The sequence below is a fragment of the Petromyzon marinus genome, chromosome 8 (genome assembly GCF_048934315.1).
Source record: "Petromyzon marinus isolate PM22_M1 ecotype Great Lakes invasive population chromosome 8, UKy_Petmar_22M1.pri1.0, whole genome shotgun sequence".
In the NCBI taxonomy this organism is placed as follows: domain Eukaryota; kingdom Metazoa; phylum Chordata; class Hyperoartia; order Petromyzontiformes; family Petromyzontidae; genus Petromyzon; species Petromyzon marinus.
Window position 1 is genome coordinate 16,030,819 of NC_133674.1, and position 14,730 is coordinate 16,045,548.

The 14,730-nt window shown below is 53.4% G+C and overlaps 1 protein-coding gene across 1 annotated transcript in view; it reads right to left on the reverse strand.

Moving 5' to 3' along the window:
- Positions 1-14,730, reverse strand: part of NRAP (nebulin related anchoring protein) — a 51,674-nt gene that overhangs the window by 21,617 nt on the left and 15,327 nt on the right. The window contains exons 9-26 of the mRNA XM_032949889.2: positions 14,025-14,120; positions 11,432-11,548; positions 10,805-10,909; positions 10,242-10,352; positions 9,014-9,118; positions 8,183-8,281; positions 7,338-7,442; positions 6,631-6,738; positions 6,394-6,501; positions 5,849-6,046; positions 5,605-5,709; positions 5,174-5,272; positions 4,294-4,398; positions 3,841-3,948; positions 3,605-3,712; positions 1,997-2,194; positions 1,494-1,598; positions 273-371 (exon numbers count right to left, since the gene is read on the reverse strand). Of these exons, the coding sequence (XP_032805780.1) occupies positions 273-371; positions 1,494-1,598; positions 1,997-2,194; positions 3,605-3,712; positions 3,841-3,948; positions 4,294-4,398; positions 5,174-5,272; positions 5,605-5,709; positions 5,849-6,046; positions 6,394-6,501; positions 6,631-6,738; positions 7,338-7,442; positions 8,183-8,281; positions 9,014-9,118; positions 10,242-10,352; positions 10,805-10,909; positions 11,432-11,548; positions 14,025-14,120 (2,079 nt within the window). The remainder of the gene's footprint in view (positions 1-272; positions 372-1,493; positions 1,599-1,996; positions 2,195-3,604; positions 3,713-3,840; positions 3,949-4,293; positions 4,399-5,173; positions 5,273-5,604; positions 5,710-5,848; positions 6,047-6,393; positions 6,502-6,630; positions 6,739-7,337; positions 7,443-8,182; positions 8,282-9,013; positions 9,119-10,241; positions 10,353-10,804; positions 10,910-11,431; positions 11,549-14,024; positions 14,121-14,730) is intronic.

Consider the following 14,730-nt stretch of genomic DNA (forward strand, 5'->3'; position numbering starts at 1 on the left):
GAACATAGGGCGACGCACTACTCTTAGAGCGTTCATAATGGACGATTCATCGCATCCACAGTGCGGACAAAAAGACCAACTAAAGTAAAAATCAAGTCGGCCAATTCTGACCGGTTTTGACTTGCTCAGTAAAGTTTAACAGGAATATTATCCGTCGTCACTCGCGCCCGATGACCAGCATAGACGAAAGGCAATCGGAGAATAACATTTCCCTTCTCTCTTCTGACCCCCGCCCGCCCCCTTCATCAACGTCCTCATCCGCACGTACGTACGTCACTGAGCTGACGCGCGTTGATCCTGGCCTGCGCGATCTCCGGCGTCTCCGACACGCTGGTGAACTTGAAGTCTTCCACCCGTTGCCGGTACTTGGGCTGAGAAACGTCGCAAAAGCAGAAAAAACGGACGAAGATGAGGACGAAGTTCCTCCCCCCCGCGACGCCACACGGAACTGTTGGGGCTATCCAGAATCGGAACACATTCCTGCGGAGGGAGCTGGTAGGAACGTTGGGTTGCTCGGTCAATGGCCAGGGTCAACGGCGGCACCACGTGGTGTATTCCGCAAATATGCCCGACTGTGAGGGCGGGCACAAGCTGGCGTGAGTAGATTAAACGTTGAGTTTTATAAGGGCACCACGGGGTGACCAGCCCCTCCCCACCAAGCCTCACCCCTCCCACCCCCCACCCAGCCCCACCCTCCCCAACCAGCCCCTCCCCACCCAGCCCCTCCCCACCCTCCCCTCCCCACCCAGCCCCTCCCTCCCCACCCAGCCCCTCCCCACCCTCCCCTCTCCACCCAGCCCCACCCCTCCCATTTTTGGATGCTCGACGGACGGACACAATAATCCTCTGTGGGCTGCTGGTGTAACCAGAGGTTCCTACCAGTAATATTTATTTAGACTGGAGGTATCCGATGAGCTATGAAGTTCTTTTTCACAGGTGTCCAGGAGGGGCGTGTCAGTAAATTATAACAACAAACAGTACAACAACAAAAATGAATTGCCATCAGTGAGCTCTCATCAAGGCCATCGCTTAACGCGAGGAGGTCGTGTTACCGTCACGACGCCAGACCAGGTTTGTCTCTGCAGTCCTGATGTTTACACACTGCATCAGCTGCGCATTTAAGGCTGAGTCAACCTACGGGAAGCCTAGGGCAGAATCAGTTACTTCTTGCCAGCTGCGTTACTTCTTTCCCGCATCTCCGATTAGCACGCTTAGCTACGTACGGTGCGAAAAAAGTACAACGTACGTATGTGTGCAAGGCTAAGAATCTAAACAGGAGTTTTTGTAATCATCCTGCAAAAAAACAACAACCACCGTGCTCCTCGCTGCGCACGCAATGTGCAGCTAGGAGCACAGGCGATGACAAAGGAGTTGATGAGATTTGCAGAATAACGTCAATGGAAGACACAGAGGCGTTGGGGACACTCCAAGGCATCCCCACATCACAGACGCAATCACCAAGTGAAAAAGTAGTGAGGTCAGCGTTGCCCCACCTCGCTCAGGATGTCCCCGGCCTTCTTGGCCTGCTCCATGTTGAGGCTGCCCTCCGCACCCCAGCCCACGCCCCTCATCCACGTCAGGTCCGCCCTGTAATCCATCTGTGCAGATACACACACAAAGACAAAGATCTCCCGTGTAGCCTAAACAGACTGTTGGGGAAAGTGCTGTTAGCGAGCGCCTATGAAGGCCGGCACGGCACACGAGGGGGTGGGTGGCCAGCACCACGCCCCCGCCGCCTTTGTCTCCCCAGTGGCGATGTTTAAACACCGCACCAGGTACTCAATTGAGGCTGAGTTGACCTAGGGGAGGCCCAGGACCAATTCAGATAACCGTCACTGGTGTTGGCCGTGATCGGGAATCAAACTCACCCAGATGGTAGCGCCGCACGCTAACAGTTGCACTACCGCTCACGTACACACGCACACGGAATACAGGATGGAGGCTAGAGGCCAAGCAAGCGAGCATGAGCCAGGCGGGAGCGGGAGCGCTCACTCACGTCGCTCTGCAGCTGGTGGGCCTTCTTGGCCCACTCCACGTTGAGGTCAGAGGGCAGCGCGGTGTAGCGGTGCAGCAGCGTGCGGTAGTCCCTGTCGCTGGCCAGGCTCTGCGCCTTCTGCGCGTGCTGCAGCTGCAGCATGTCCATGGGCAGGTGCAGCCGCCCTTTGGTCTCCTCGAAGCCCTTCTTGTACTCGCGCTGCGGGGACGGTGGTGGGGTGAGGGGGTTGGTGAGAGCCACATCAGGAGTGCTCAACAATGAGATCATAGTGCTGAGATAATCATTCGAATCCCTTATTGCATATGAATCAACCGGGCATGATACCACAGTGCAGAAGGTCAAACATAATCTTGAATAAACACCGCCGACTCTGTATATTGTTTCCCCTTGAGAGCAGTGATGTTGACGATGATGCTGGATGTAATTACCAGCGAAACGTCGTACTCAAATTGTAAATGTTGTGGATTCACTCTTCCACACACCGGTGGGCTGAAGCAGTAACTAATTGGCGTTTTGTTTATGTGACAAATCCCTTACTGATTGGCCGTGTCGGGTGGCGGAGGGTTTCGACACATTTATAAATAACGCGATCTAACCAAAAAATCTTTATTATGAAGCTTTGGTCGCGATATCCTGCTACGTGTTAAAACGAACACATTGAGTTTCCATTATTTGCTTTGTGTGCCGCTACGCAAACACCGCATCACAAAACTCCTGTTGTTCAATTAAAAAGAGATGAGCTGTCACTGTCACTGGGATGTCATCGTGAGGTTTTTGTTTCTTTGCCGAGATCCAGATGAGCTCGGATATCCACACTACGCAATACTACAACGAGACGGAAGATAATAATAATAATGCCCTTGACCCAGCAGAACTTCGTCGAGACTAAAAACCCTCTTTGAGAAGGGGGTCCTGCATTGAGGTCGATTGCTTCATTTCACGTCATGACCGACAGCTCGTGAAGCGGGGGCAGCGCCAACTGCGGCCGCAGAACGGAGCAAACGCCGGAGCACATGGGTTCAACCGCCGCTCATGGTGAACATTTAGCGGCAGTGGCTCTGCACACATTTTCAGAGGTGGAGGGGGGCCGCCACTTTCGCCGATAAGACATCATCAGTGTGCGAGGGCCGCCAGGCATTTGATAGCCATTGGGATTTGACTGAACGATGATGCTTATGATGGGGGGTGTTTGTCACTCGTTGTGTATTGTCGGGGTGGGGGCGCCCGTCAGGGGCCGCACTAAAGGCCGCCAGTCGCCCCGTGGGCCTTGCAATGAAGAACGCTGATTTAGCGGCAGCGCCAAAACGATCCACCAGCTGGCAAACAGTCCCGCTGGACGGCTAAAGAACGTGGACATCGATTTAGAACTTCTGTTGCTGTTCCCAAAATCGGTTGGTCCTCTGCGCAGCGCGTCGCACGAAAGAGCAGAGGTGGCACGAGGCTGACCATGTACGCACAAGTATTGTCACGCCATTCCTAAGCAATCTACCGGCTCACAACCAGCCCCGCTGAATGGCTAAATATTCTTTGTTAAATATGCGTAAGGTACACGAGCACACGTTTTTTTTCAAGGTATAATTTCTACCCAAGACCGTGCGCACTTCTCACCTCGTTCATCAGCCTGCCGGCGTGCATGGAGTGCAGGGTTTTGGTGTCGTACTCGGACGATCCCACGGATCGGCCTTTGGTCTTCTCGTAAGCCTCCCGGTACTTAATCTGCACACACGGAACATCCGGCACGTCAGCCGCGGGCCTCCGCCACGCTGCCACGGTCGACGGTTGCCGTCGCTACGCGGGAAGCCGTTGAGGGGGGGGGGGGGAACCGAGTCGCGGGAGAGACTCACGTCGCTCGCCAACGCCCCGGAGGCGCGAGCGGCCAGGAGCGAGATGTCGTCCATCTTCATCTCAAAGCCCTTGCCCTTGGTCTTCTCCCACTGCTCGTGGTACTTGATCTGGTGAAGGCAAAGACGGCGTAGAGGTACCAGTCACAAACGACGGCCACCGTTCGTACGTTCCCGAACGAACCTGTGTGAGGGTTTAAAAAAAAAAAATCTCAAGCCCGAGTCCCTTGGAGTCAGTTCGGATGTCAAAGGAGAAATGTATAGCCACGCAGCAAAACAAGAAAACCTGAATTGTGACAAACACGGTGATTTATATTATTTCCAAGAAGCTTATATAATTAAACAGCTTGTAAAGAATCAAGGTGATGACGGTGAAACTGGTTAGGTTTTTTGTTCAAGGATCGTTTCACCTTCTATACTTTTTAAGACATTGCCGTGCGTCGTCAGATGTCTTACGTCGCTGAAGGTGCTGGCGTTGGCTTTGGCTTGCAGCAGGTCTAGGGTGTCGTGCGTCAGGGTGTAGCGAGACTTGTTCTGCTCGTATTGAGAGCGGTAGTTCGTCTGCACATTCGGGAGACACGGTGTGAGCAAGGACACAATCACAACAGCTCAAGGCTCTGCGCGTTTTTGTTTTTACTATTCATATCACCAAAACATTCATGTTTCAGAACTGCATACACGTTTGATTAACATGAATGCAATGAAAACAATTACGCTAAAAAGTGCTTGAGGCTATGAAAGCACAACAGCGATGCTGCCATGCATAACTTGTTGAGATGACAACACCATTCTAGCATATATCCTGCACAGTCTGTGAACAACCACGAGCTGAAAATAATAATGGCCCTCTAATCTTAATACGCAAAGGATGCCGAGACTTTTTGTTGTGCTTTTCAGATCCAACGTTGTTGAATAATTACCATCGTGTTTCTGCTCCGCACACATTTACCTGGCTGATGCGGTTCAGTGCCGGATTAAGCTAGTGCGGGCCTTGTAGCATATGCTATAAAGTGGCCCTAAATTTAAAAATACACGTAAATATTAAAACACAATTTTTTTACTTGCATAGTAAAGTAATTGGATTTTTTGTATTTACTATACAGTCAGATAATATGACAAATCGCTAACCTTAAACACCCAGTCGTTCATAAAAGTTGATGGCAGTATAATACTATAGTAATAGAGCAAGTGCAGAATCGCTGAACTGGAATTGATAGCTTGAAAAGTGCGGGGCCTGTAGCATATGTAGCAACTTTTGCTGCTAGGATAATCCGGCACTGGTGCTGTTTCTTACGAGCTAAACAGAAAGAGTTTGATCAACTCAAGTGATCCGTACGTCGCTGAGCTGGTGGGCGTTGATCCGGGCCTGCGCCATCTCGGGAGTCTGCGACACGCTGGTGAACTTGAGCTGGTCCACGCGCTGGCGGTACTTGGGCTGATCGCACGGACAACATCAACAACAGCAGTAACAGCCGCCATTCAGCACTGAGTGAAGGTGACATCACCGCAGCGATTGTGCCAGGCTATGTGCACTTTGAGGCCACGTAAAGTGTCAAAGGCTCATGAGCAGGAGGTCACTGGACAGACCCCATCTGTTGTGGGCGAACCGACCGAGATGTACGCAAAAACATACACGCGCACACAAACACGGGTTAGATGCACACAGTCATTCCTAATAGGCTGCAAGATTCTGTTTTTTTTCACACAATCTTAACATGGGTGCTCGTGGAAGTTTGTGATGAGATCGTGGACATCAGTGAGGCCCACCTCGCTCAGGATGTCCCCGGCCTTCTTGGCCTGCTCCATGTTGAGGCTGCCCTCAGCCCCCCAGCCCACGCCCCTCATCCACGTCAGGTCCGCCCTGTAATCCATCTGTGCGGAGACACGCGCACACACACGTACACACGTGCACACGCACACAGTGACCGTCAGTGACAAGGGTGGCTCAGGCTGGAGGGCTGAGGCCAAGCATGCGACCACGAGCCAGGCGGGAGCAGGAGCGCTCACTCACGTCGCTCTGCAGCTGGTGGGCCTTCTTGGCCCACTCCACCTTGAGGTCAGAGGGCAGCGCGGTGTAGCGGTGCAGCAGCGTGCGGTAGTCCCTGTCGCTGGCCAGGCTCTGCGCCTTCTGCGCATGCTGCATCTGCAGCATGTCCATGGGCATGTGCAGCCGCCCCTTGGTCTCCTCGAAGCCCTTCTTGTACTCGCGCTGCGGGGACGGTGGGGGGGGAGGGCAGGGAGAGTCCAGGGACGATGAAATATTCATTGGAATGGGATAAATAACACTCACACTGCCGCACAGACCCATTCGGCCACATTCATCCACAGGCATTGGGAAAGAAAATGGTGTTCTCGATCGACGAATAACTGGGATGGGTCACGTTGGTTGGAAGTGAGATCTGGTGCAAAGAAACAGATTTTAAACCACACTCCGGGCAGACACAATGCATTCGTCAAAAACAATATGGCCTTAAACGGAAAAAGTATATATAATAGGCGACGTTTCAGACAATGACCCTTCATAGCACGTAAAGCCTGAGCGTGTGCACTCCTCACCTCGTTCATCAGCCTGCCGGCGTGCATGGAGTGCAGGGTTTTGGTGTCGTACTCGGACGATCCCACGGATCGGCCTTTGGTCTTCTCGTAAGCCTCCCGGTACTTAATCTGCACGCACGGAACATCCGGCACGTCAGCCGCGGGCCTCCGCCACGCTGCCACGGTCGACGGTTGCTGTCGCTACGCGGGAAGCCGGGGGGGTGGGGGGGGGGGAACCGAGTCGCGGGAGAGACTCACGTCGCTCGCCAACGCCCCGGAGGCGCGAGCGGCCAGGAGCGAGATGTCGTCCATCTTCATCTCAAAGCCCTTGCCCTTGGTCTTCTCCCACTGCTCGTGGTACTTGATCTGGTGAAGGCAAACACGGCGTAGAGGCACCCATCAGGATTCGAAGTTCCACGAGGCAGCAGAAATGGAAAAACACACGGCACAACACCTACTCACACCAATGTCTGCAAATGCACTTCGGCAGGAGTCTGGAACACTCTTCTGATATTAGGAAGCCACTTCAGCTATACATTTTTTAAAATCTAGATTGAAAAATCATTTCTTTATAACTGCTTTTTGTATTTAGTTTGTTATCCTTCCCCCGCACCTCCCAATTAGCACGGTTAGCTACAAATAATGCGAAAGAAGTGCAACATGCATACATACGAATAAGCTTAGTTAATGATTTTTTACTATCACTCATTTATATGGTTTATATCAGTGCTGTACTATAGTTGCCACCATGGTGTAATTCTGTTTCTCCCTGAACTTTCAATCCAGAGGTCGCCAATTGGTTCCTCTGGCTCGGCGGTCAAAACAACGGTGTTTCTGAAATCTCCCGCCTTCTGTCCATCCAACACCTCCGATTAGCACGGTTGGCTACGTACGGTGCAAACGACGTTCAACGCACGCATATACGTACGCACACGCGAGCCGACGCCTGGGTAAAGAGCACTCACGTTGCTGACGAGGTCTCCGCTCGCCTTGGCGTGCTCCATCTGCGGGTTGTCCTGCGTGATGGTGAAGCGCGTCTTGTTCTTCTCGTAGTCGGCCCGGTAGTTCATCTGCGGCATGCCGCGGGGGCGTGGGGGGGGGAACGAGGCGACGACGTGAGAAACGCGGCGCTTCTGCGGGCTGCGCCGCGCGTCGTTTGGCAACGTTGTCCAAACGTTGCGCTCCACGTGCAGGGGTGGGCCTTTTTCAGGGGTTCCTGGAGCAGTTGCTGAAGTAGCTGCCGGCCGCGAGAAGCGACACTTCGGACAGTGCGCCCAACGCCGCGCGGCACGACCCGGAAAACCCATCGCGGCACGAACAGCGGTGCGGTTACGAATGCTCTCACCGCATCCTTGACGATGTCAACGATCTTCCCCGAGCTCAAACCTGAAGCTATTTTTTTTATTTTATTTTACCAGGTACTGCTGCGCTATACGGCTCTTTTTCAGAAACGACCTGGCCACAGAACGAAGCGACTCATCACGTGGAAATTTACAGCAGCCAAATGCCCTGAGCGCACGCTGATGCTAAATGTGGAGGGGAAAAAAACCAGAGGACCCGGAGAAAAATCCACGCGACCACAGGGAGAGAGAGAACACGCAAACTCCAAGTTTTCCATGCGTCAGGGTCGGGATCGAAGCCACGACCTCCTGTATACGAGGCGAGGTAGTTAACATCTCGCCACCGTGGCACCCACAAGCTCATCACCCTGGCACAAACTCCTCCTTCGCGAGCACAGCCAAGCTCCATCACATCCGCGAAAACCACCTCAGTTTGTTTTTCTTCAAACGACCCCCCCCACCCTACGTACGTCGCTGAGCTGGTGGGCGTTGATCCGGGCCTGCGCCATCTCGGGAGTCTGCGACACGCTGGTGAACTTGAGCTTCTCCACGCGCTGGCGGTACTGGGGCTGTGGAAACACGGGCAGCCACGGTTGTAGCAGCGGCAGGCGTCATCCTAGGGCGCCGGTGTCCCTCGACGAACGCGAATCGTCGCGCTGTCCTGTCGCGCGCAGTGGCGCGCGCCTCTAATCGAGCGATTCGTGAGTGAGGTTGGTGGATCACACAGAGATGGGGCTGAGGATTTATTCTGCATCGTGTAATCGTACTGTACGCGCGAGATACGCGTGACGCACACCAAGGAATAAGAATAGGTTTTACCCTTTCTGGCACAAAACAGTTTGCAAGGAATCATGTCTGCATTAACCACAACACTTGTGGTCAGAATGCAAACAAAATACATACTCTGAAAGTATATGCATTGTCTTTGAAACGGATTGGTCCACACCAGAGACAGCTTTCTTTAGAGCCTCGTCTCAAGCGGTGTGAGACCAGAAGACAACGCCAAAAGGCGAACAGCACAGAGACAATGCCACATATAAGAATATGTGGTTCATGCAGACATGATTCCTTGCAAAAGGTTTCAGTTTGGTGTTTTAACATATGAACACAAACTGTTTTGTGGCCAGAAAAAAGGGTAAAACCTATTCTTATATTTTGAGACTGGCAACGGATGTCCCATGATGCACACACCGGGGTGCCTGGTACAGTCAGTGCAGTCACTCGGTGTTGTACCAATTCCCTAACCCTGCAGGCATGGGCGAGCGACTGGCGATGTTTGCTGACAGTGTTTGCGTGCTTACGTCGCGGTACAGCTCCTGCTTTTTGTGCGACTCGTACGCGGGCGTGACGGTGGCTGGGAAGTTGACGTAGGCCTTGTCCTCCTCGTACTCCGCGCGGTAGTTCCTCTGCGCAGAGAATATTCAACCCCAGAACTTATTTCGTGGTGCTTGTTTAGATGAGTAAGGACAAAGTGTCAAGATCGTAGTGCACCCGTCTCTATGTACGTGTGTTGAACTTCAACGGAGCGGAGCGCCGGGTGGCTAATACACAGCAAGTTGGCACAGTAGTGGGCACAGGTGGTGCATCTGCCGGTCGTTTCAGTCAGTCGACCCATGGCACCTGGGTCTGTCCCAGGTGACCTCCTGTCAGCGAGCGTTCGACACTTCACGTGGCCTTAAAGTTCACGTGGCCTGCAGTGACGTGCGGTGAGGTCAATGGCTGGGGAGGCACTGGCTGGTATCATAGCCAGATTTACACACTGAGGGGGGCGTGTCCTCACTGAGGGGGGCGTGTCCTCACTGAGGGGGCGTGTCTGACACGGCCCTCTCAGTGAGGCAGATGTGATAGCTGCCTCCCCTGGTGCTTTTTCATTGCAGTTTCATGACGAGACCAGCGAGCCTAAATATCTTTATACACATAGGTGAAATAAGTTACCTGGAGTATGGAAGGCGAGGAAATGAAATGAAGGGGTCTACAAACATTACATTGGTAACATACTGAGATAGTAACAGGCACGTGCTTATTGCCCGCGCTCCATCCAGTTTCTGAGGGATTGCACAATCAGAGGGGAGGCTGAGCGCGTTGCTGCCTCACCTCTCGTCTCTTCCTGTATTTGCAGCGGAGCTCGGCAAATTTGGCGATTTTGACAATAAAAATGATTGGAATCGTACAGAAATGACATTTATAACACAGATCAGTGGAAAAATCTGAATTTTTAGTTTATAATTTTTTACTTTTCGTAACAGCTATTGTCACTGGAGTATGACAGGTGAGGCTCTGCCTCCCCTGCCTCCCCTGACCGCACGTCCCTGGTGGCCTGGTACAAGCGCCGTGGTGGCATCACCGCCAATTAGTGGCGAACGGCGGTCGTGGTTGATACGTTGAACTTCGTTCCCGCCGTACGTAGCCAGCCACGCCTGGCGCAAGCGCGTCGCCGAGGGTTAGATGTTAAACGAGCCCAATGCCGCAGCTGGCGCCATCGTGACGAGCCGGAGGTTGGGCAGAGGGGCACGTGGTGGCTGGGCTCACCTTGCTGGCCAGATGGGCCACCTTCATGCAGTGCTCGGTGCGCTTGTCCACCATTGCCACGCCGGCGTAGTGGCCCTTCACCTGCGTCTCGTACGCCTCCTTGTACTTGAGCTGCTCGCCGACACCACGCCAAGACGCGATGATACTTAATAATAACGCTTTCATTTCTACATCACGTCATTCGTGCCAACAAGGATCCCACAACGCTCGACGCAAATTTGTTGACCGATACTCTTTGGTTCTCTCGGCAAAGCCAAGTAGGTAGAATTACAAAAAATATATCACGACGTTTTAACTACCTACGTGACTTTACCTCAAAGAACCAAAGAGTATGGATTCCTGCGGTCGCGAAAGCTTCAAATCTAGATTGTTGACCAACGTCTTTTTTTTCTTTGGCGCACGGTCGCCAGAAAGTAAAATGCGCGTCGTGTAGCCCTCCTCCACCCGACGCGCGAGCCAAATGAAGCGAAGCGTGAGCGCTAGCGTGAAGAGCCGCCACGTTTCCGCGAGGGCCCGACCGGAGCGCGGTGGGATCCCCGGCGCCGCGCGTGTGCGGGGCTCACATCGCTGGCGAGATCCCCGGCCTTGCTGGCGCTCTTGAACTGCTGCGTCTCGCAGTAGTTCACGCTGTGCCCCTTGGCGCTCTTCATGTCCCTCCGGTACGCGTTCTGTCGAAAGTGGGGTGGGAGGGGGGGGGGGGTACAGGGGGGGGGGGCACAGGGGGGCGTGGGCGCGAGCGGATCGCCCGCGAGGGGTTCACGCTCAGCGGAATCGCAACGCAACGGCTGCGTTGTTGTTGTTGTTGTTGTTGTTTTACTTTACTCTCACTGATGCTGGATACTCAACCTGCAGTATACAACCCACATAAATATAACGTGATCATTTTTATGATTATAATTTGATTTCATGTTTACTGTATTATTAGTCGTCGGAAGTCCCTCGGGGTCCGAAGATGATGTCCATCAGCTTTGGTGGTGGCTCTGGAGGTGGCTGAGGAGTCAAATTCTGGATCCGCGTATCTTTGGGCATTGGTAGAAAAACCTTTTTCCAAATCTAGATCGCTCAAGTGGCAGATTGGCCTCGAACATGCGGTTCCAAACGGCCTAACGGAACTGAGATTCTTCAGCTTCACTTGATTGCATTATAATTATGGTTGTTTTTATGAGTGGTGGTGTGGCTGTGGTACTGACCTCGCTGACGAGCTTGTTGACCTTCTGCGTGCGTTGCAGCTCCAGGTTTCCCTCACTGTGCAGCGAGTGGAACTGCGCAGCGCCCTTCATCTGCTCCCTCCCTGCCTTGTACTTGACCTGCGCACGATGCACGCGCGAGCCTACTCAGACTACGCTCACCGACATCGCTCACCGACACCACTCACACACCAACATCGTTGCTGTTTGTTATGCGACGCGATGAGGACTAGTTGGCAGCTATGGAGGTAACTGAAAACCGAATTTAAATAACACTCCGATTGCGATTAGTCACTCTGCATGAAGCAGGGAGAGGAAAGTACAGCCTCCCGCGTACACTGATACTTAACCGATACCCCTTTGGCACATCGCTATGGAAAAAAAAACCGAAACTACCCTGGCATTTTCCAAGAGTCTTCATTTCCAAGAGATTTTAACCCTTATGTTCTTAACGTAAGCCCCTAGGCACACTCATTTCAGAGCAGCCAACGGGATTTTATTCCGACGGGGGGGAGGGGGGGGAGGCGATTGACTGCACCTCTACTGACGGACTATTGCATCGTTACCGTGCCGCGGCACGACACGATGATGACACGGCTTGAATATCAAGGGCAGAGGCGCAGCCCGAGGATATCTTGGTTCGCGCCACTGCTGGCGAAAAGCCCTCCGGCTCGAGGCAACTCTGGAGAGCCCCTCTGGAGGGTGTTTTAGAGTTAATCAGCCACGCTGTCTAGACGCCCGAGAACAGGGGTCGGCAACCTGCAACTCGGGAGTTTCGTGACCGTCACGTTTTTATCGAGGACCGCCGTCTCATATTGACGTGCCATTGTGGCTCCTGAAATATCACTTTTGCCGAATTTGAAATAAAAGGCTCTTCTTTTATTTCGGATGCCGACTCCTAGCACAGAAGTGGGAAAACCCACAATTTACACCGCCCCCCCCCCCGCCCACCTCCATCCCCACATTCAACCTGCCCAGAACCGGATTAAGGCATGGGGCTTTAGGGGCTGCAGCCACAGGGGCCTCCGCCAACTGGAGGGCCTCCAGAGATTAAAAGTAACAAGTTATTTCATTTGTAAATGCTGAATTATATTTGTTGCTAGACTTGTAAAAAAATACATTTTTTTTACTTTATTTTCCTTTTGAAAATATTACCGGGGGCCTCACAGTACCTGTAGCCCAGGGGCCTACAAAATCTGAACCCGGCCCTGAACATGCCTATCGACTGTCAGCACACAACTGTGCAGAAACAAAATGTAAGGATGCAAACGGACGCTTCCTTTTTGAATTTCACGCGTCACACTTCACGTGTGACACTTTTGCCGAAGCCATGCTAAGCACCACACTCGTTTGGCGGCTGTGTTGTTAGACCGGTGGCGCTCTCTGCCGAGCGGACACCGTGGAGCTCTCCGCCGCCCGGTGTCTTTCTACGAGAAAGTCTTCTCCTATCTGTCACGTCCTTCGGAGCAAACGCGCCGGCCGCCCTTCGTAGTTGAGTGAGCGGCATGGGTTCGTGGGAAAAAATGCCCCTCTCGATTTTTTTTATAAGAGACCCCCCCCCCCCCGTCTTTCAGCAGGTATTAAAAATGAAGTGGCCCCCGTAAATTTGGTGGGAAATTGCTCTTTTCGACAAGCGGGCACGAGGTGGGGGGGGGGGGGGTGGGGGGTGGTGGCAGTGGGCTGTGTGGAGGCGACGTGGCTAATTATAACCGTACAGTTTCATGGGGGTTACGCTGCCGCAAATAACCGCGGGTCGCTCCCGGCTGGCACGGCAGGCCAGTTCACAAATCCTCTGGAAGATTCTCTGAAATGCGTGGGGCATGCATTACCCTCCGAAGACTCCGCTGGCTTCGTGGCCGGCGTTAAATTACGGGCTAGTGCAGACCTTTTATGAGCCTAACGAGCACCTGGCTCAGCCCGAAAGTACTTTGTCAAGGACTGTTTTATCATTTTGTAATCTGACAGGACTTACATTTTAGAGCACCAGGGTCCTGCCTGCATATCCATACGGCCTCTGTACTCGGGTGACAAAAACTGCGCTTGCCACCGGCATAACCAGATTTCTGCCACCAGATTTCCCGATCGCTAACCGCAACCAAATGGCAATACCACCATCGCCTTCTCCATCACCTACTCAATCACGGACACAACCACCACCATAACCGTCATCCTCAAACGCCCGCCTGCCTGCCTTCTCTGCCACCAACACCACCACCACATTGCCACCACCATCATCAACACCACCATCACCGCCACCAAAGACAAACACAAAAACACCAACACCAAAACAGCACCACCACCTTCTCCAGCACCCCTCCAGTAATCATAATTTTGACGACAACAACAACTGCCGCTCACCACTAAGTGGCGGTGACGTCACCAGAGCTCTTGTGCCATGCTAGGTGCACTTTGAGGCCACATTTCTCATCACCAGCTCCCACTGTTAAATGAATAGGAACACTGCTGTCGCTGTGCCCCCAACGCCCAGTGTCCCCCTGCCCCCACATGTCCATCCCACCCCTCGGCCCCCCGTGGCCCCCCGCTCCGTGTCCCCGGCGAGCAGGGCAGGCAGGAGTCGAGTAGGAGAGGGACTCACATCGCTGGCGAGCTCGTGGGCCTGCTTGGCACAGCGGTACCCTGGGGTCTCGTTGGCCGGGAATGAACCGCGGATCTTTCTCAGCTGCCGCCCCTCCTGTCGGACAACACACACGGGGGGGGGGGGGGGGGGGGAGGGCATTGGAGTCTGTACATCGCCTGAATAAGTCTCAGAGCTTTTGTACACGCAATGCACACACGTGCGTGTGTGTGTGTGTGTTGTAGCGGTTAGCGTTACGCTGCGCTACGAACCTGACGACCCGGGTTCGATTCCCGCTCATGGCCAACACCGGTGGCGATTGTCTAAACCGGTCCTGGGCCTCCCCTAGGTCGACTCAGCCTCAAATGAGTACCTGGGTGCGATGTGTAAACATCACAGCTGGGGAGACAAAGGCGGCCGGGCGTGGTGTTGGCCACCCACCCCCTCGTGTGCCGTGCCGGCCTTCATAGGTGCTCACTAACAGCACTTGCTCCTACAGTCTGTTAAGGCTACACTTGGGGGGGTCTTTGTTGTTAAATAAACACACAAAGTGCACACGCATAAAAAGATACAGATCCCCCATACAGCCTTTACAGACTATTGGGACAAGTGCTGTTCTAGAGGGGTTGGGTGGCCAACACAACGCTCGACCGCCTTCGTCTGCCCAGTGCTGACGTTTACGCACCGAACCAGGCACTTATTTATGAATGAGCCAACCTATAGGGGA